Consider the following 21,783-nt stretch of genomic DNA (forward strand, 5'->3'; position numbering starts at 1 on the left):
AGGAGCAGAATGAAAGTCTGAATGACATTAAATCAATCCCAGATGAAGTTGCACAAAAGGTCTCTCACCTGGGTCCTCCAAAAGGAAGGACATGATTCCAGTTGTGCATTCCTTCTGCTTCTCTTACTCTTGTGGAGTTGGCAGAAAAGGCCAGAAGAACAAGATCTCTCTTTTTCAATTGAGTCAGGTCAGATTATGTTTTCCATACCTTTGGTGTTAAACCGTCATTCAGTAGTATCTGAAGGTGATCTCCCCCTTACACCATCTCTGAGTGCACCACAGCTGGGCTAAGCTGGGCCATTTCAAGTCACTAACTGGCAGAAATCTAAGTGGGCCAGGAGTGGATCCTCTAAACATAGTAAGCTGACACAAGGGCTTATGTCACTAGGAGGCGGAGGTTCTCCTTCGCTCCTCTTCCTTCCCCATCTGCAGACATTCCTGGCGCATTCCTACCCTTCTCATGCACTCACACTCAGTATTCCATCAATTCTTCCACAAGCCAATTTAATATACTAAAATTTAAGAGAAAACTCGCGCGGGTTTCGGGGTCCGGACAGCTGCCGGGAGCCCCAGCTCTGGGCGACTGCGGGCAGGCCGCTCCTCGGCGCGCGCCGCCGCGGCGGGATCCAGCTGCCGTCATGCGCACGCGCAGCCCCGGCTGGGTAAGACGACACGGCCGACCAGAGAGATCTCGAAGGGTTCTGGTGAAATTCCAACAGGCTTTATTTTCGGGAAGTCCGAGGGTGCCGACGGGAAACCGGGATGCAGCTCGCTTCAATGGCGCCGGAGCCGGGGAGCCAAGCCCCGAGCCCGGGCGGGGATTTGGTTTAAAAAGGGGAACGGAGTAGGCGGGCTCGGGGGTGCTGTTTGACCACTAAGAAGGGGTTACAGGGATGGTATTTTTGTGGGTTGACTGTGGTACACCAAGAGGGGAACGGGGAGAGGGTGGTCTCTAGGGAGAGCTCCAATGGAAAAGTGGGAAACGGAATTTTCTGGAACAAAAGTTATGTTTTTACATCTGATTGATGACTTTGTCCCAGGGAGTCCCAACTTAATAATCTTTGGTCCCTCGCCCCACAAACTCTGTGGTACACCATACCATATTTTCTGCCATTTTAATAATCTAAAGGAAAGCGGGGTTCAACACACGATGCTGAAGTTGCAAATGAAGGCTGTATGGCTGTGAGTAGGGAAATAAAACAAAGATTAAGATTTTCTCTTTCAGAAAAAGGAAACAATTAAGCCAGCGCAGCTGCAACTAAAATTGCAGTTAAAACCAAGTGAACAGTTCCCTGCTGGCATGGCTCATGCAGATGTTTTGAAGAACAGTCTGACAAGTTTGGACTAGGCACAAACCACGGGATAGGAACGTGAGAGGTGCTGGGCCTGAAGCAAGTAATTGTGGTGGCTGCAATTTTATTTCTTTACTGCTTTGGAACTGGCAGCTCCTGCTTCTGCCGTGTATCCGTAATGTCATAGAACAATGAAAGCTGGAGGGAGCCCTCTGCTTTGTGTCGTTCCCTTGAAAACTACTAAAAATCTCCATGGGAAATAATAGGTAGTTTCCTCTCAAGGACTCCCACTACACAGAGACTTATTTCTGAAGTTATCAGAGGGCCATGGAAACAGACGGTGGGCTGGAGCAGATGACCTGTAATGAAAGCCTCAGGGAACTGAGCTTGCTCAGTCAGGACAACACTTAACCTTAATCTCTGGAAGGTTCCAAGGCCCGAGTTTCCAATGTCCTAAACAACTTGATTGGAATTCAGTGTTGACATTGCTTTTGATGGGAAGTTGGGCCAGGCAGCCTCTGAGAGACCCTTCAACATAATTAATTGTGCAATTTGATGGTGGAATTTTTTTCTGCTCCATTTCAGAAAGCAGTATTTTAGGCAGGAGTTCAATATTGACTGTGAGAACTGGGAAGAACCTCTATTGATGAAAAGTGATTGCTGCCTTTAAACTGCAAGTTCTCCCTGACATAAATCAGTTTTGGTAACCCTTACTAGTCATTAGTGTTTCAGTAGCTGGGTGGCAGGTAAATGCTACACAGAAAAATACTGCTTAAAAGTGTGCCTAAACACAGTACGAACTGTCTCACTTCTGCTTGATGCTCTTCTGCCTGAAGTGCTGGAGCAATGGTGTCAAGTTGGCAAGACAGTAAAGACCAGAGTTTCTGTAAGGATGACCAGCATGTTTTTATCACATTTGAGCAAAGCCTGTCTCCAGAACATCATCTATTTTTCTCTGAAAAAAAAATTAATGAGAAAAGATTAAAATATTTGTGTTCAGTATGTTTCCAGTTTTTACAGAACTTCAGAAAACAGAGCAGTTGGAAAAAAACCAAAACAACACAACCAGAAAAAAACCCCATAAGATAAATTCTTAAATTCTGTAGCATTTTGTCTCTTCCATTAGGATATGGAAGGATCAGGTAGCATCGACCTGTTAAGTGAATCAAGAATTCCCAGACCAAGGGAACCAAAGGTGAGTGGATGTTTTAAGGGAGGGGAGTATAAATTGTTGCTGAGTTGTTTGGTTTGTTTTGGGCTTTTTTCCAAACAGAAGTTTCCTCTATTCTGCTTTTTGGAAACATGTAGACCCAGTCAGCTATAGATTGAGAGTCACTACATTCAAATGGATTCACTTGCCCTAAAATGTCATTAAAATAACTGTGTCCTCCAAAGAGTCTGAATTTCTCTGACACCTCATTAACTAATGTTTTTTTTTATTCTGCTCTGGTATATTTTTGATATATCAAAGGGTGAAATAAGGGGTTTTATGTTATCTAGCTGTCTGTTTCTCCCTTCACCCTAATAGATTCCTTTCTCTTATATGAAAGTGACTCACACATATGAAGATTAAACTGAAATGTTATAATTTGACAAACAAATGTGCGTAATACAACATGCCACTTTTAAACTAAAAAATTTTTCCCAGTAGTGTGGAAGCAATGTCACAGAAAAAAGGGATGCTTTTTTCTCCTTCCTTGTGTCTCAGGAGACTTTTTGCTAGTGTGGACCACTTCAATCATCAAGTAGGGAATATGGGAATATAATCTATTGGTATCAACCAGATCATTTGGATTTATTGTCATTCTTAACAATAGCAGGAGTTCCAGTGGTTTAGTCTGGCAACAAGAGGAGACAAAGGCACGATCCAGTAGCTACTTAATGAGTCTCTGAGGGGCAGCTGCAAGTATGATGGAGCTGAACTGTTCCTTGTAGTGCCAGATGGTGCAGCAAGGGACAGTGGTCACAATTTGCAGGCTGGGATGTTCAGGCTAAGCCTTAGGAGACAACTGTTCACTAGAAGGTTGGAGCAGTTGCCCAGGGAGGTTGCAGAAGGTCTGGTCTTGGAGTTATCGAGGCTTTGCTGGACAGAAACATGGCTGACCTGATCTGAAGCTGGTGACAGTTCTGCTTCCAGGGGGTGATTGAATTGGATGGCCTCCACAGGCCTGTACAATCCTGTGCCTGTGATTCCATGAATCATCAGGCACCAGCTGAACACTGAAGGCAGGAGTGACTTTGAGCAGCTCTTTACTGTGTTGGTTTAAAGTACTAGTAATTGTGAGTCACTGAAACTGTAGCTGATAGCTTAGAGAACTTTGCCCCCTCTTATGTCTTTTCCTAGCTGCTAAAAGTAGTACAAAAATACAGTTACAAAAATAAGTATTGAATCTGTTCGCTGAAACAGGAAGTATCCACAAGCAGGGCCAAAATTCCACATTCTGACCTGCCTTAGTCACAGCCTTACTCTCACATTGGTTTTATAACAGGCATTGTTTCCAAGTCACTCAGCTATAAATATTCAAAAAATGTCTTGTTGCAGTTGAACAAAAATTTCATATTGCTGCTTAATTACTCTGCAAAATTTGAGTCAGTACAGAAGAGAGATGAGAAAAAGAAGATAAGAAAAATAAGAATTTTGCTGAAATTATGAAAATGCTTTTACGTACTTACTGGTACTGCACTATCAGCCATTCACACCTTATCACAATTCCAGAGTATCCAGTGGTGCTTAAGTGAAAACTGAGAATTGCTTCAAAGAGGGTAGCAACTCAAAACAGCTGAGAGTTAAATTACATTTATTGGCACTGTCTTCGTATCTGTTGAGATTTCTATTAATCTTTTATCAGAAAATAGTAATTGGGTTTTAAAGGAGAAATATAATTTTTTTCTGACAGCTCAGCTCTCATTTCCAGGGTTTCTATTTTTTTCTTCCACAGATCAGTGTAAAGTTTCATTGGTGTTTTCTCATTATTTAGTAATTCCATTTGTATCTGCCTTCATGTTCCAGATAAAGACAATTCAATCACTTTGTCAAATTCCTTTCTCTTCCATTCAAATTTCTACAATGTCCAATAATGAACTGTTGTCCATTTTACCATCAAAGAGCCATAATTGTTCTTTGCAACCCATGTCACCATATAGAGAGAAGAGGAACTTGAATTTCCAAATTATTTTTGAAACAAACCTTTAAGGAAACTGCTTTTAAACCTAGCAAGACTGTGCTGCCTCTAAACTGGTAGCATATCTTCATTTTAGTCAAGAATGCAAATTCAAAAAAACTGTAAGCAGTTGAAAGCAATACATCACAACAAATGCTGAATTTGGACAAATTTATTTCTAACATTTTCTAAAAATATGTATTGTATCCAGTGACAGCACTGAAGTTGTATTTGTAAGAAAAGGTGCATTTTATTGCTCTCCATTAACACTACCGGTCTCCAGCATTGTTTTTGTAACAGTCGTGGTAGCAAGTTACATTTTTTTTTCTGAAAAAAAATTATTTTGAAGTGCCATGTGGATTTACAAGTAAATTTTCATAGGGTTCTGCAGGAAGACCTGGACAGCGTGGACCATTAGGACCAAAGGTAAAAATACTTGAAAGATAACCTATATTGCTTTAGCATATTTTTTTCATATTTTTTTATTTCTACATTCCCGGAATTTGCCTGAACATAATAGCTTTCCTTTAAGATTCATATACGGATTAAGCTGGGACAAATTTTGTTCCCATTTGCACTGGATATCTATGCAGATTGTGTATTATTAAAATTATTTCACATCCAACAAGAGCAGTGAGTAGATACTAACTGGGCTATTACATTCCATCACGTCTTTGTTAAATTTTTTTTGGACATCTGGTTTTTTATCTTTTTGCTCATTTATATATCACTCTGGTCTCAGAGAGGTTACATGTATGCTGTTGAAAGAGAAATCTGCATGACGAGGCCTTCTGATCCCAGAAAGTGATAGGAAAACATTCTGGAAGGTGCTGGGGGAAGAAGGGAGGAGCAATGGCTATTTTGTCTTGGTTTTATTTGAGCTTAGAAGTGCCTGAATTTTTGCACTTTGATGCTGTTACTGGTTGTGTAACCGATGAGGCAAAAAATGGAGAGATGGAAAATCACAGAAGAGGGCAGATTTGCAGAATGGGTCTTTAGAAAGGAAAAGGCTTTTCCTATTCCTATGTAAAGCTTGACTACCACTCAGGGTAACAGTACAGCATGACACCACCTTAAATGTGAAGTTAAAGAAATTTAAGGTCTTCATTGCCCTGGGAAATAACAGCAACATTGAAAGAGCAGGAAGTGGAAGATGAGAAGTGGCAGTGCCTATCCTCTCACTGTGAAATTTTCACCTGAACTTACACCCAGCACTAATCACTGACTGCCCATTGCCAGCAGTAGCTGCACACACCTAATTCATAGCACAACAGCCACCAAAGATCTGGTCAGCCCCCTCTGTCTAAACTCTGTAAAGCTCAACTTCTAGGGCTGAAAAAAGTCCTTTCATAGTGTACTACTCCTGCTGCTGCTGGAGCGCATTTCTTGTGAGTGAAAAAAACCACAATTTGCACAGCACATGTTGATGAATGATACTGCAGTGGACTGGCAAGAATAGATGTGCTCTCACATGATGCTGCTCTGTGCACATGTGTAGGTACCGAGTCTCCATGCTGACTGAATTTTTTTTTTTTTAAGAAGTTATTCTCTGCCCCTAGCTAGAAACTTTGTATCTAAGAAATTCTGCTTCACAAAGATTTCAGAAATTGAGGTAGCAAGATTCCTAGGATTTAGGAAATGGGCTGGAGTGGTAGAGATAGTCATAAACTTTGGCCAAGAGACCTCACCATCACTTTGGTTTAATCATGAGTCATTCTTCCCCAAGATACAGGAGAAACTGAAAGGAACATGCCTGACATCTTACAAAACCAGGTATACTGTGGCAAAATTAATATAAAGTGGTTATAATACACTATCATTCTCATGGGGATGAATTTCACACCCACTTTTAATGATTATAAATGACTTCACTAGGCAACAGTGGCAAAATACAACAACCACCCACTTCCCAAAACCAAGAGCTAATGCATCACGAGGAATTGAAGGTATAGTTCTGTTTCATGCATCTTTCATCCTTCAAACACCCCAGACAAGTACAGCTGTCAGAGAAGACTAGCTATGATCAAATTTTTTCTCTTGCCTAGCAAGTAAGCATGGATCAATCCAAATTCTGCTTTCACTTTTGTTATTATGAAAAGTGGTTTTCGTTAAAAAACAGTCTATAGTCTTCATACACTCTTGAATATATGAACTCCCAAAAAGCAGTAAGCATAAACATAACATTTAAGGCAATGGCTGATTACCCCAGTTTATATTCTCTGTCTCCAAAGAAATAAACTGAAGTGAATGTTCTCTGTCTGTTAAAAAATTGAGGAACTGTGTCTACTCAGGGCTAAAATCCTGCAGAATCAGTCCCAAAGGTGGAACAGTGCGATGTTCATTTTTTCACTCATGGTTTGACACAGTGCCTGGGGAGGTGGAGAGAGCAGCAGTGTGAGAGGACTGTGTTAGCTGGTTTGGAGGAAGATGGTTAGTCCTTTGTGGAGGCACAAGGTCATGGCTGCAGTGGTAGAACTGGGGAATGTTACCATGAGCTGATTTCAGACGTCAAAATGAGGCTTCAGGAAGATGGCTCAGTCGATGCTCAGCAAAAATAATGAGTCATGACCACAAACTTCAGATGTGGGTGGCAACTGAGTGATTAAAATCTCAGAATAAAATCACAAATGTATACTGAGCAACACTTTAGCAAAAATATGCCATACTTTTTCTGATTGTTTTACTCCATTGGGTTCCTTTGTTTTTAAGGAAAGTAGCATACATGTTTAAAATCCTTGCAATTACTGCTCACTTTAATACTTGAGCCCTCCTGTGTCTCTGTTTCAGGGAGAAAGAGTCAACATAGGTCCCCCAGGTTTAAAGGTGGGGAATTTATTTAACTTGATCTAAAACCTCAGTTGTTTCTTTCCTCTGTTTCTTTTCATCTCTTCATGCACTTAGTGAATGCACTTAATGAACATTTCTTGCTCTGTCAGCATATTAAAGCCCAGGGTGGCTTCACAAACCCCTTTCTCTGGTGAATTGTGAGTATCAGGAGCCTGTATAACCTGGTGCTTACGACTTCTGCCTAAAATGTGGTTAAATTGTGTCTAAAATTGCGTCTCAAAGGTGCTTGTCTTTAAAGGCATCTTGCGAAGCCCTGTACATTTTCACCAGAAGGAAGATAAAAATCAGCAAAGCTTAGAAAATTCACTTCCACGTGCCTCTGTTCCTTCATATGGTGGTGTGTAGCTCTCGCCCCACCCCAAAGCGCCCCGCAGGTCTGTGCTACAGTCGGAGGCTCATGTCTGTCTTAATCCCTGCCTGTTCTGCTTCGAACTCCTCTGGGAGCCCTTCCCAAAACTCCTGTTTGGGACTGTGCTGCTCCTTGCTGGTCCCTGTCTGACCTGAGTGTCTTTTGCAGCCATAAGCCAGCAGAGAGCGCTGATGTGACTCATAGAAAAATTTAAAAAATTAAAAAAATAAAATAAAATAAAATAAAATAAAATAAAATAAAATAAAATAATAAAATAAAATAAAATAAAATAGCCTTCTCCTGCATTTAGGACAGCCTTGAAATCAAAATTTACTCTAGGAAACAAGATAAATGCAGTTATGCTTGATAAGTGTTTACAAGAGTATTATCACAGTCTTCTAGCAGCATCTGCTTGTTTATTTTTTAAAAATACCAACAATGTAGCAGGACTCTTCTTGCCATAAATTCCATCTGCTGTGCATATTATGAGTGTTGTCATTTCACATAGATATTTGTCAGCATGATAATTAAAGCTGATGCATTGACACACAGGACAGTAGTTTAAGTCTTCTTAACCAGTTTGAGACTATAGAATATTTTATTTATTATTCCTACATGTCCTTTCTTCTGAGGTCCTTGTTCTACTAATTATTATTGTTTTATGTGAGAGTGCATTTGAAATATGTGTATATTTTAAGTGGAGTGACTACAGGATTATTTTGAAAATAAGCAATTTATCCCTTTAACCCTCAAACTAAAAAAGATATTTGTTCTCTTGTACCTGAGCAATAAGCTACATTCTTAAAATATGATGGGAATTAGAAATAAGGATGTCTCTGGATACATCAGTTTGCATTAAAACATCTTACCTATCCTGAATCTTTTCTTCCCATTTAAATTTCGTTAGGAAAATGAATGGGAGAAAATCTTCTGCATTTGTAATGGTAGGAAGCTATCCTGCAAGTATCAACGTGCCTGAAATGACAACATTCTGTTGCAGAATAGCTGTTGTTCCAAGGTTATTTCCTCTGCCCATTTACGTTTGCTGCAGATAGATACTTATAATTTTCCATAAGCACTTGAGAAATTTATGTCCCAAGTACCATTGTTACTGCTCATGCAGATACCAAAATCCCAGTAGCTGCTTTGATGCCTAAATTCCATTACCAGTCAGACACCCTTTATCCTATAAAATTGTTTATAAAATGAAGAACAGAGTATTTCAGAAATCATACTTTATTCCTGACCCACGTGCTTCACTGATCACTGACAAAAACAGAAATAGCAGAAATGTCCTTTCTTAATGAAGCAGGCACGTTAAATCTCTTATGGTGGTACTATCTACTGTTAAAATCCAAAAAACATTTTCTTCAAACAGAGCAAAAAGTTGGAAACAAAACAGTATTTTCCAAAAACAAAATGAAACAAAAAAATCTCCAGCATATTAAAAAAAAACCGTCAAAGCCAAAAAAAACCCCAAAAAAACCCTCAAAACCACATACAAAACAAACACCCAAAAACCCCACCAGAAAAACAAGCTAACAAGAATAATTGTTCCTTTGGATGAATCATTAGGCTGCTTTGTGTCATTTCCTTTGCTCTTTCATATGATGCAGAGAAGAACAGATGCAAAAAGTGTAGCTCACTGTTTATCTGGTCCTTTAAGAATTTAGAACCTTCTTTTATCCATTTTTCTCAGGGCAAACTGCACTATACTTAGTGCTTCTGTTTTTCCCATAGAGCAGAGTAGCTGTCAGACTCCAGCAGTCGTATGCAGGCCTGTATCCTAATACAGCAGGGGGTGGTTTTGCCCCACATACTGACTCCTGTCTACATCCAATGCCAATGTCTACATCCCTTCTCTTCCTCCAGATTGACAGTCACTTAACTGAAGGGTGGAAATAACTCATCAAATGTATTTTGAGGGAAAGCAACAAAATTCATCCTTTTGCTAAGCAGGGGTGGAAGCAGTGAAAAACTATTGAAGCTGCAGGGGAAAACAAGCCATAAGCCTGCTCTGGAGAGGGGGAAAGAGCAGGAGGAGTGGAGAGAGCAGATGACTAATGAGATAATGAGTCTCCCCCAAACCTGCCCACCGGCCCGTTCAGAGCCATATTGTGACCCTCCCCAGTGGCAGCCTCCTGCTTGTGTAAAACTGAATGCAGTTTAGTGAGACTAACTGTGTGTTCTTTGTGGCAGGGGATGCCAGGCCCAGATGGAAAACCAGGCCTTCCTGGCATTGCTGGGCATCCCGGAGAAGTGGTAAGTAGGATTATCACCTTCTCTGATCACTGATACACACTGGCTCCCAAACCTACCTCTTACAGGTCAGCAGGATCAGCGCTTGCTAGCAGAGTGTGAAGAGCTGGGGCTGTGTTTGTCCTACTTAACCTGGAGCAGTTACCTCAGACAAAAAACACAGAAGCAGACTGTACCTTGCCCATGCCTCCCTCATCAGTCAGAAGAGATACAGGCATCTCCAGAGGCTAGCTCTGATTTCTCAATGCTCCTTCTGCTTTTAATTACTCAGAAATCAGCTCTGCCTTTATTTAGAGGAAAGCTAGCAGGCTCATAGGTGATTTTAATGTATTTCTCATGCTTAAGACCCTCGAGGATTACAGTGTGCTTTGCTTGGGAAGTCCCACGGCTCATCCTCTGGCACCTTCCTCTCACTTGTGCCAGACAAGCATCTGCATTTCCAGCACAGGGAGCTCTACAGAAGGGCTGATCAAGCTTAGATATAAACTGCCAGAGAGACGACAGTTTAGCTTCCCTGTCTTCTCCTGTCTGGTCTCCTGGGAAATCCTGGGCACAGCTGATGTGGTTGATGCTGGAAAAGGACAGCACAGCCAGAGATGGCTGATTTCAGTGCAGTGAAAGAAACGTTCACTGGATTAATTCCCAGTTAATGAAGTGTTTTGTGCCCATTGTGACTCTAGTTGTCTGTGAACTCTGTCAAAGTTCTGGGAAATACTTCTAACCATCAAACCTTCGGAAGATCTGAGTTCAAACTAGTTAGCCCCATGTGTGTTTTGAGAGAGCTGGGAATTGATCATTCTGTGCATGAAACTCCCTGCTGTGCTTTTTGTGAAGCGAGGGAGAACACATTTCATAATTTCCCCTTTTAAATCACTTATGCTCTTTTTTTTTTTTTTTGTCACCTGAAGGGTCCAAAAGGAGAGAAGGGTGACCCAGGACCTCGGGTGAGATTGTGTGGATTTCATTCTTTTCGAGAAACCTATGTGAAATGTAGTGCTTTGTGTATGGGTTTTCCACATGTAATGCTTTTGAAATAGGGTGAACCAGGACAGGATGGGAACAGTATTGTGGGACCACCTGGACCACCAGGACCACCAGGACCAGTCATAGCAATACCTGAAGTAAGTGTGCATGTCAAGCATTGAGGTCTGTAACTCCCCTTACAGAGAAGAGGGCACAAGTGGTTAACACACTGGCAATTCTGCTGCTCACATTCAGGTCATAAGTCTATTCCTCAAAACAAAAGAATCTCAATATGTCTCTGTATCAAATTATTTAGTTTTGAAAATGTTAGATTGGAAGAAAGTGGGTAAAGAGCTTAACTGCAAGAGTTGTGAGATCATATTGAGCATCTCGCACAAACTCTTTAGGCGATTTCTATAGAAGTTGTGAACATGAAATAGAAACCAACAGAGAAATACGAAACTGGGAATATTTAACACAGCATAGCACCTGAGGCACAACAGTATGTAGGGGAGAGTAATTTCCTGATAGTTGTCCGCTATACAAACCAGAGCACTGACTCTGGAAGAAACAAAGGGTAAAAAAATAGAATCCCATAAAAAATCTCCAGTATGCTTTAGATGCAGGTATATTTTCAGTTAGTTTTGTTGTGTGTACATTAGCCTTTGCAAAAACAGTACTATATGCAGTAATGAAGGCTGGAGGTTAGGATGAATCCCACTTGGAGCTAACAGCAAAATTCTTAGTAGTTGGCCTGGTGTAATAACATTAAGATCTGGAGGAACTGTGAGTGACTGCAGGAAACTTCACCTCTGAGAGGTGGAGGTGCCTAAAACAGCCAGACGTGTCCACAGGAATACATATAAGGGCAGTAAGAAGTGTTTTGTAATTGCAAGAGAAAATGCCCAGCTGAGAAATCTGTGTTGAGGGCTTGGTGCCATCATTATCATAAAGCTGAGCTGCACATAACCTTTTTTGAGTGAAACAACTGGGCTTCCAGTTAGGCTTCTGCTACCAATAGCAAATATAGCATTAATTTTCATCCCATAGGCCACATCACCCATCTCACCCGTCGTACCTGAAGTGTTTTTTCTTTACTGACTTTACTGGGAATCCATGCAGAATACTAGGATCTTGGATCCTGAATCTTGGATGAGCAGAATTATAGACTTAGAATTATAGAAATGTTGGTTGTGGTCGAAGTCCTGCTCATAGTGGGACTGTCAGCAGCTCTACACTTTATCTGAATTCTGTTGGAGTTCCTGGGGAACTGCTCAATAGCTGTCATAGAAATGCTGATGTAAAATTCATGTTCTTTCTCGCAGCCCTGCCACGGTGCCACTGTGGGACCTTAATTCTTATCAATGACTAAACAGCTCTGTTTGCAGAAAAAGTGAACCTCAATGTGTTGCTCCATAGTTCATTAACACTTGAAAAAACCACTATGACAGTCTCAGAGGGGGAACAGTACATATAAAGAACATAAAAAGATTAATGAAGCTGACATAAACTAATGACGCTTGCTGGAGGCTGCATGGCTCCCTATGTACACTAGTCCCAGTCCATGCACCTGTCAAACATGTAGTTATGTCTGAAGAAACCTAAAGTGCATCCTCTGAATCCTCCTGATCCCCTGTATGAACTACTTTTACCATGTATTACAGAAATGTATAGAGCCTGCTAGAATGTGTATTGCTTTAGGTGTATTACAAGTCCATACAGAGTCCCATTTCCTTCTCTAAGTACTTTTGAGTTTTAGAAGTAAGCTCTTTTAAGAAATTGAGAGCATTTATGGCTTTATATACATTTGTAATATAGATGTTCTGGGGAGGTACATCAACAGCTGTCAAATCCTCTGTATTGTTAATCAGAAGATTTCTCTGAGAACTTGGTGTACTGGATTTTGATACAGTTAATGAAACGTGGGGAAGTATACGTCACTATGTATGACATTGAATTCTTCCTATCTCACAAATGTTTGTGTAAGAACAGGGCATTTGTTTGCAGTAAGTTTGCTGAGATAGACATTAAATTATCCAAGTGTGTTTTGTTGACTCAGTCTCTCATCTTTCATACTAAGCTTCCAATATGGAAAAGAGCTATTGTAAGCAGACCTATCAATTGCAGTTGGAATTGCGGAACTAAAATAAATAACACTGCCAGCTGTTGTAATATGGATATTGGCTTGATGTAGATAGGGCAGCAGAGATCAGTGATCTAGGTGAACCACAGGGCACTTAGATTACTCTCCAGGTCAGGGTCATTCATTTAACCATTGTGTAGCCAAGAACAATACTTCTTGGGCTACAGAAGTCCAATGGACTTATCCATCAGAGTTGGAAGGAAGTTTTCTTAAGGGCTATGTGGCTACAACTAAACCAACTTTATGTAGCTTGACAAAAAAATAAGCAAATCAAGAGTTACTTCAGTTTCAGCACTGTTGAAGTATTTGGAGCTAACATGGACAGCTGTGGCTCAGGGCCAGGCCTCACCAGTAAGCATCTGGCTGATAGCACATTGATTGAGCTGCACTGAAAAGTGGACCTTGGTTTCCTTCTCATTTCACCTGGCCCCTATGTGAATGGAGGGGATATGGTTCCTTCAAGAACCACTTCTCATACCATGAAAATAAGTGTTAGGGGAAAACTGAGGTCTGCAGTGGAACCCATCCATTTCCAGGCTTCTGCAGTTGCCACCAGCAATGTGGGTCTCAGAGGCTTCCTGTCCTTACTGCCTCTTCTGTTGCCTCCTGTGATTGATCAGGAAGTCTGCTCTGACTCATCATGTTTTAAAAAAAAGTGTTTCTCTGTTTGCTGCTGCTTGATATTCCAAAACACTAAAATCAGTATTTCTCATCCTATATTGACTCTTTCACTCTTTCAGAGCATAGTTGCTGATACTCAGTGCATTTTCATGAGTGGAATCGTGATAACCAGAAAACCATAATATTTGTTGCTATGATTTCATCACACAAATTTAGTTTGGTATAGTACAGAAGTAATTTTGAATAGAGAAATGCTATTGGATTTAAATTTCAAACCTTTATTTTTATTGGATTTAAATTTCAAACCTTTTATTTTTAAACCTTTATTTTTGGCTGGCATTATTTCCCCATAGTTTAGATAGAAGAAACAGAAGTCACAAAGAAAGGTTAATGCTGAAGGTGTAAAGCAGATGTCAAAAGATTTTGTTCAGCCTGTCTTTCTATAATTCTGATAAGGCCAGAATTTCTGTAATTCTGACAAGGAATTTCTATATTATAGAATTTCTATAACTCTGACAAGGCCTTTTGGATGCAAAGCTCAAGCTTTACTTAGAAACAAACCCAGACAATCATCCTAAAATATAACAATTAAGAAAATACGGAAAGCAATGTTGTCCTTATTATTGTAGTTAGCACTTTCTGAACTAATTCAATGTGTTGAAGAGCTATATTACTGGATTGTTGTTATTAAAGCTGTTTGCACATCCAAACTCAAAGGTGAATAATTATATACCTGGAGGAGGTTGTGAAGAGTGCAATCTTTTCCTCTAATCATCACTCTTCTACCTTTTGTTTTCAAATGTTCTTCAGCATTATGTACAGTTTTCTGACTTCCAATCACAATTTCCATTTGCAGATCAACTGTATGTGTAAAATATACAATGTGCCTGGTCCCAAACTCAGTAAAGCCTTTGGTATTTTTTTCACTGACTTCAATATAGTTTGGATTGAGCCCAAAAACAATGAATATGAGTGATTCCACAATGAAAAGACCATGTAAACCCAGGGCTCCTGGATTTCTGCCAGATAAAGCAGAACAATTGCAGCAGCAGAACTCTTTTATTACTGTCATTAAAGTAGCAGCCCGTGTCCTGTTCCTTTTCTGGGCCATGTAAAACTGGAAATAGAGTGGGACCAAGGGCATCATACTGTCCCTGAAGAGTGCAGCAGAGTTCATGCAGTCTGGGAGATGGAGTGCTGCCTGTAGGATCTAAACTCTATTTTTACTCGGTGATTTTTGTAGAACATGAGGGCAGGAAGTAGAAAGGAGCAAGCTTTAGCTTGCAGTAGAAGCAGCAAGCTTTAGCTGTGTGAATTATTCAACATGACCTCAAAGTACAGAAAGCTGCCCATACACTTCCATGCTCAGATGACAATGGATAGGATGGGATGGGATGGGATGGGATGGGATGGGATGGGATGGGATGGGATGGGATGGGATGGGATGGGATAGGATAGGATAGGATAGGATAGGATAGGATAGGATAGGATAGGATAGGATAGGATAGGATAGGATAGGATAGGATAGGATAGGATAGGATAGGATAGGATAGGATAGGATAGGATGGGATGGGATGTGTGATCTGGATTCGAAAAATAGTATTCAGAGACTCATAAGTGTATTGGAAGTGATCTCTGGAGGGCATATGGTCAAACCTCCTATTCAAAGCAATAGAGTTTCAAACTCAATTCCTGGATAATGTGTTCATAACAAATGTTGGAAAATATTGTGGTCTGGTCATGTTGATCTACACATGGTTGTAGGCTGTAAAAGAGGCATTCAAATCTCACAAAACCTCAGTGACAACGTGTTTATTCATGGGCTAAGTAAATCCCTGCCACCTGAAGGCATGCCCTGTCCTGGCATTGAGGAGTCCTGGACCAGAGCTCCGAAGTCCCTGTCCACCTTCATTATTAGGATTCTGTAACTGAATTGTGCAGAAATGCCTGGGCTAATGGGGAGCTCACCAATTCCAGGATAGGAAGCAGTGCAATTGCACTGTGCTGTTCAGGCATCCTGAGACTCGGTGCTGGGTGGTGCAGGAGCTGGTCCCCATCACACTTTGGGGTTCCAGGCTAGTTTCAGATGCAGCAGTGTGATCAGTGCTGACTTAGGAATCACAGCAGGGTGCTGCATGGTGAGATGCAGACATGTCCAGAATATAATTAAAACTTCAACTCTGCAGCAGAGGATGAGTATGCTCAGACTGATTCCCCATCTTAGAATGCTAGTGACACACTGGAGCTCCAAACTCCATTTGATCCTTATCTTACTGAGGAGAAATGGCTTCAGGCTGCAAAATTTGGTGTCATAGCTTTCAAATTAAAAACGTGACTCAGTTAATTAAATTTCTAAAAGCATTCTGAGATCTTTACAGAATAAATGTAAAAGGAATTCTAGGTTTTTTTATTCCAGATGTATAAAGAAAATTAGAAGTAGAGAGCCTTTTCTGTCACCTTATTTATCTTTGGGGGTTTTTCACAGTTATAAAGAGATAATTTACCTTTCTGAAAATGTGTGTGAGCCTTAGATAAACCATTTGAAATAACCTGTTTCTTAACCCCTTTTTCAGTTACTTCTCAATGAGACAGGTGGGATTTCTAATTTTACTGAAATTAAAGGACTGCTTGGGCCTCCAGTGAGTATATGCTGCTTTATTAAATCTTCAGATTTGCTCTATATTCAACATCTTCTTTTGAGTATCAACTTGAGATGAATTTCCTGTACTTTAGGATTGTGTTTCTGCTAACTTCAGCACCAAACTCTATGAAAGTACTTTCAGGCAGAACTCAGTTCTGTGTGAACAAACTACTTTTACACATTTATATGAAATAAATTGGTTTATCTCTATATGCTCAGAATTATAGAATTATAGAAACTGTTGCAAAAATGGAGTCCAAGATTTACATTTCTTCCAACTTTTTTTCCTTCTTGTTTTTCAAGTTACAAAGTATTGGGATAAAAAATATTTTGCTCAGTTCTGCTTGAGACTTCAACTAGAAATGCTAGGCTCCTGTCTATTGGTTTAGTCTCACACAAGTTATAGCTGTGAATGAAAAACTAGGTATTTCATAAGACAACTAAAGATGTGAAATTGAGGTTCTCTTCTAGCTGCAAAATAATTCAGTCAAATACTTGAAATGCTGAATGCTTCTTGGTAATGATTTGAAGTTCCTAGGACTGGATCCAAAGAGAAATCTACCTTTTCCGGTCATGGAGTCTATTCAAACTTTCCCAAAAGTGTTGCAATTTGCAAAAAGTTAACCACCACAAATTAAGCACCTTACTTTACAGCTAGTTTAATTTGTGAACTCTGGTTTGTGTATTTAATTTTGTCTGTTTTCTTGTTGGTCAGCACAGTGATCTCCTCCACATTAAATCCCTGATGAAACAAAGAAAGTCAGAATGTTTATGGCCAATAGCAGAATTTCACTCTACATAAAGTTTGCAAAAACTTTGTATTATTATTACAGCTGCCCCAAAACAAATATTTACTGAATGTGTCATTGAACTGGGAAGAAGGGCATTAGCTCCAGCAGCAGCTTGTAACCTTTTTCTGCTAGCCTAGCATGGATCTTTCCCACTTGTTAAACCATAGGACAACTTCATGTTATTGTGGCTGCATCCAGCCATGCTTATGAGTAAAACAGTTTTCATGGAGGGGTATTTTCATGTATTTCCCAAAGACCTGGTTCTCCTAATCCCTGAACATAATAGGATGCCAGGACAGTATGGGTCCCCTTATGTGAGCTCTGCCACAGTACTTGCCACAGGTAATTCAAACCTTTGTTTTGTGATAGATGTTAGAGTCACATTCCCACAAAAAAAGAAGCAGGTTCTGTAGCTTGAAGAGCAGTTGCAGTGAGAAAGATTTGAACCTCAGTCTCAAAGCTCTAACCCTTGTCAGGTGCAGTCTCATAGTGGATGGGGAAATAAACATTCTGCTGATCTGAACCAGAATTAAAGTGTCTCTCTGCCGTTGCCAGAGCAGGGCAATCTTAAATGTGCCCAGAACAAATCCCAATCTGTGATTCTATTCACAGCCTATTACACACTGTTTTCTATCCAAAGACATCCAGGACCAAAATGGGAAAGGTGAGTGGCTGCTGTGGTCTCTGTGCCAACATCTGGAAAAGATTCAGAGAAGGCTGAATAATGGCTGCATGCCTTTCATATGTAGAAAATGTCATCCTTTTTCAGTCTTTTCTGGATCTCTACCTCACCAGTTTTTGAGAGTAAATGCTTAACTAGAAGCATAGGGTGTTGTGGAGGTTCACACCTTTACTGTCAACGGAATGAAGTTCTTAATTCAGTAGCAGATAAGTTGATATTCACAAATCACACAATATATGAAAAATGCATATTCTGTTTTGCAAGTCTGTAATATGTGTTTGTAAGGATGTGAGTTTTTTAATTTTGCAGGGGCCAGATGGCAAGCCAGGTCTACCAGGATTTTCTGTAAGTATTAATTGCCTAGGATTTAAATGTATTTCCTAGGATTTTTAAGTATTTTTCAATACAGTTTAATATTTTTTTAAATGTATCTTGTACACAATTTGCATGAAGTCTAATAAATTATCATAGAGGATGCTGCAGGTCTTAGGAAGTTACCAACTGAGCTAGAAATTTATTCTGTTGGAAATGAAGTATATTCTGCTAGGCTCATCTCAGTGTCAGTTCTGTAGTTTAAATATGGGTGTAATTAATGGAAAATTACTACCTAAGGAAAGGCCTATGCTGTATAGGAGAAACAGATGGAACAAATAGAATTCTAAATGTTGTCTGCGTGTATATGTATGTAACTGTGTTATTCCTCAGGCTTTTTCGTCACCGCTACAGAATACAGGAAAGCCCTATAAGGTGTTCCCTTTTTATTTTATCCTTTAGGAAATATTTATGATTTTTCATAATAACATACCAGAGCTATCATATAATCATTTCACAACCATAGTATCAAAAGGTGCCTTTTGCTGTGCTACCTACCTATTGCACTCAGACTGCCATGCAAACATGTTTAAGCATCTTCATCGGTGACTTAGACATGGGACTTGGAGGGATACCAACTTTGCAGACAGTACAAAATTGGGGAGTGCTGTTAACTCCCTCCAAGGCAGAAAGAGCCTGCAGAGATACCTACATAAATCAGAGGGCTGAAGGATCACCAGCTGTATGATGTTCAACAAGGAAAAGGGGCACATTCTGCACGTGGGATGGTCACCCTGGTTGTGCATGTAGACCAGGGAATGAGATGCTGGAGAGCAATGCCAGGGAAAAAGACCTGGAGGTCCTGGTTGGTCTCAGGGTGAATCTGAGTCAGCAGTGCCCTGGCAGCCAGGAGGGCCAACTGTGTCCCGGGGGCATCAGGCACAGCATCACCAGCCAGGCAAGGGAGGGGATTGTCCTGCTCTGCTCTGCTCTGCGTTTGGGCTACCTCACCTCAGGTGCTGGGGACAGTTTTGAGTGCCACAATATAAGAAAGACATTAAACTGTTAGAGACTGTCCAAAGGAGGCCTGTAAAGATGGAAAGGGCCTTGAAGGGAAGCTGTGTGAGGAGCAGCTGAGGTCATTTGGTCTGTTCAGCGTGGAGAAGAGGAGATGGAGGGGAGACCTCATTGCAGTCAACAACTTCCTTGTGAGGGGAAGAGGAGGGGCAGACACTGCTCCCTTCTCTATGGTCACCAGTGACAGGACCTGAGGGAATGGCCTGAAGTTGTGTCTGGGGAGGTTCAGGTTGGATATTAGCAAAATGTTCTTCACCACAGATTTATTGGGCACTGGAACAGGCTCCACAGGGAAATGGTCACAGCACCAAGCCTGACAGAGTTCAATGAGGGTTTAGACAATGCTCTCAGGTACATGGAGTGACTCTTGGGGTCACTGGGCAGAGCCAAGAGCTGGACTTTGATGATCCTTGTAGGTCTCTTCCAACCCAGAATACTCTGTGATTCTGTGATTCTGTGATTATTTAGCTTATGACTTCAGAAGGTATTGTTCTAATTATTGTGTTCATATTCTGTGTGATGGTATGGAATTACTTTCCCTTGTTGTGTTTGTTTGACAGTTCAGAGCATGCATATGGTCTCAGGATCCTTTGTCTATTGCCTGAGAACAATTAAGCAGAAAAATGGGAAAGCTGAAAAAAGGTGTTAACAAAATGCTGGCAAATTGCCCAAAATTCCACAGAAGGTTGCTTGCTGAGTCCTGAATGTCATGGACTGCAAAGAAAGGTGGGGGGAAAGCTCCTCAGACATACATTTCATTTGCAAAAAGCTGATAATATTCAGAAGATGATATAATGAATTCTTGGTCTCTGTCCCTTATAGAATTTCTATAGACATGAAAATACCAGTCTTGGTCTCACCTCATGTACTTTATTTATCTCTTGACAAATGCAGAAATTATGTAGACTTGAGTTTAGATCTTAGTGGGCAAAAAGAATGCTTCTGAGTGCTCTTGGAAGATTATGAAGTACAATTTGGTCTGATGGGAATGCTTTCCCCACAAAGCCGATAAAGAAATAATCTTGTTTTCAAATAGATAAACTCTATTTCATATAGTCTTTTTTTTCTTTTTTTTCTTTTTTTTCTTTTTTTCTTTTTTTCTTTTTTTTTTTTTTTTTTTTTTTTTTTTTTTTTTCTTTTTTTTCTTTTTCTTTTTTTCTTTTTTTTTTTTTTTTTCTTTTTTTTTCTTTTTTTTCTTTTTTTCTTTTTTTTTTTTTTTAACATACTGTTAAAAATACACCTTCAGAAATTCTGTTGAAAATCAATCTGGCTGAATGATCATGGAGAGAGGATTGAGTACAGAACAAATAGAGAATTTTAAGTTGAATTTCCACTCTTAATAATGTTTGCATATTTCCTTTTGTGAATGTATGTGTCATCTACACTGTGATAAACATCAGGTATTTTTCATTTTGGTCTTTCTAAAAGACTTTCCTTATGTGATATCTGGTTTAGGGAATAACTTTATTCAGAGAGCAATTGAGTCTTGTAAGAATTCTTAGATTGCAACCAGAGTGAATTAAGTTCAAGTTTGCCAGTAATTTAAAATTACATTTAATAAAATACCTAGTTCCATATTGTTCACAAATGTCACTGTGGATTTATGTACTTGTTTTTGCCTAGGGCCCTCAGGGTCCGAAGGGTGATACTGGTTTGCCTGGATCACAAGGACCTAAAGGACAGCAGGTATGAAAAAATGAATAGGGGAAAGTATAGACTGAGAAATGTGTTAGATGACAAGTACTTAGTGACATTAGAAGTTTAATGATTCTAATTTTTGTAGGAATTGGGATTTTAATAAAAATGTGAAAAATGTACTAGGGGGAATGTGAAAATGCTAAATGACATCCCGATATAATCTTACCAAGAGCTAATCTTGCTGCACCAGTGTTGAAATTCATCAGTGCAGTATGCACTTATCAGGTTTACTCTCTTTAAACATTAAACATGAAGTGACTTCTTCTTGCCAGCTGATTGTTTTACTAACACCCTGGGATCCTATCAAAAAGCCCAAATAAAAAAAAAAGATCGATCTTTTCCTCCTCCTGTGCCAGAGAGGGCTTTGCCTACAGAATGATGACTGCAATTTTCAATTCCCAAAGTTTAAGTCTTTAAGACTTGAGGCGCTCTCTTCTTAGGATTCTTTCTCCTGTTTCTTCACAAAAAGTGTGTATTTTATAGCTCTGCAGAGAGGGTACTAAAGACTGACTCTGTTCTTCTGTAAATACTGTAGCTGTTCCAGTTTTTTCCCCTTCTTATCAACCTTCAGGAAGCAGGGGAGAGGAACATCTAATATATTGGGGATACCAAGAAAGAAAAACACTTTCTGCTTAGCTGAGCTCACTTTCTCACAAGTAGTAGGAAGACTGGGAAATGGTTAATTATGGTTTAAATGAGATAGCAGATGAACAGCATTGTCATTGCTCAGAAGGAAAGCTCTCAGGCCGTGTATACCAGTCCCTGCTTATCATAAGGTTTCCCGTTCTTATACAAAATTAATTAAATTATCAAGCTCAACCTTAGAACTAGTTGGGTGGTTTTTGGTTTAGATTGTGGAGGTTTTTACTTTTGTTTTTTTGCTTGGTGCTCTTTGTTTGCTTCTGGTGTCCACACTGGCAAGAACTCAAAGCTTTGAAAGCATTTAA

At 40.0% G+C, this 21,783-nt stretch overlaps 1 protein-coding gene across 4 annotated transcripts in view; it reads left to right on the forward strand.

Moving 5' to 3' along the window:
• Window positions 1-21,783, forward strand: part of COL15A1 (collagen type XV alpha 1 chain) — a 122,016-nt gene that overhangs the window by 72,421 nt on the left and 27,812 nt on the right. For 2 of the 4 annotated variants that reach the window (XM_064705109.1, XM_064705112.1), the window contains 9 exons: window positions 2,419-2,487; window positions 4,835-4,879; window positions 7,241-7,276; window positions 9,849-9,911; window positions 10,817-10,852; window positions 10,946-11,029; window positions 16,209-16,274; window positions 18,059-18,094; window positions 20,762-20,824. In XM_064705109.1, coding sequence (XP_064561179.1) covers window positions 2,419-2,487; window positions 4,835-4,879; window positions 7,241-7,276; window positions 9,849-9,911; window positions 10,817-10,852; window positions 10,946-11,029; window positions 16,209-16,274; window positions 18,059-18,094; window positions 20,762-20,824 — 498 coding nt within the window. The remainder of the gene's footprint in view (window positions 1-2,418; window positions 2,488-4,834; window positions 4,880-7,240; window positions 7,277-9,848; window positions 9,912-10,816; window positions 10,853-10,945; window positions 11,030-16,208; window positions 16,275-18,058; window positions 18,095-20,761; window positions 20,825-21,783) is intronic. The other 2 variants (XM_064705110.1, XM_064705113.1) reach the window with 2 other exon arrangements.

Source organism: Zonotrichia leucophrys, chromosome 2, assembly GCF_028769735.1.
Source record: "Zonotrichia leucophrys gambelii isolate GWCS_2022_RI chromosome 2, RI_Zleu_2.0, whole genome shotgun sequence".
NCBI lineage: Eukaryota > Metazoa > Chordata > Aves > Passeriformes > Passerellidae > Zonotrichia > Zonotrichia leucophrys.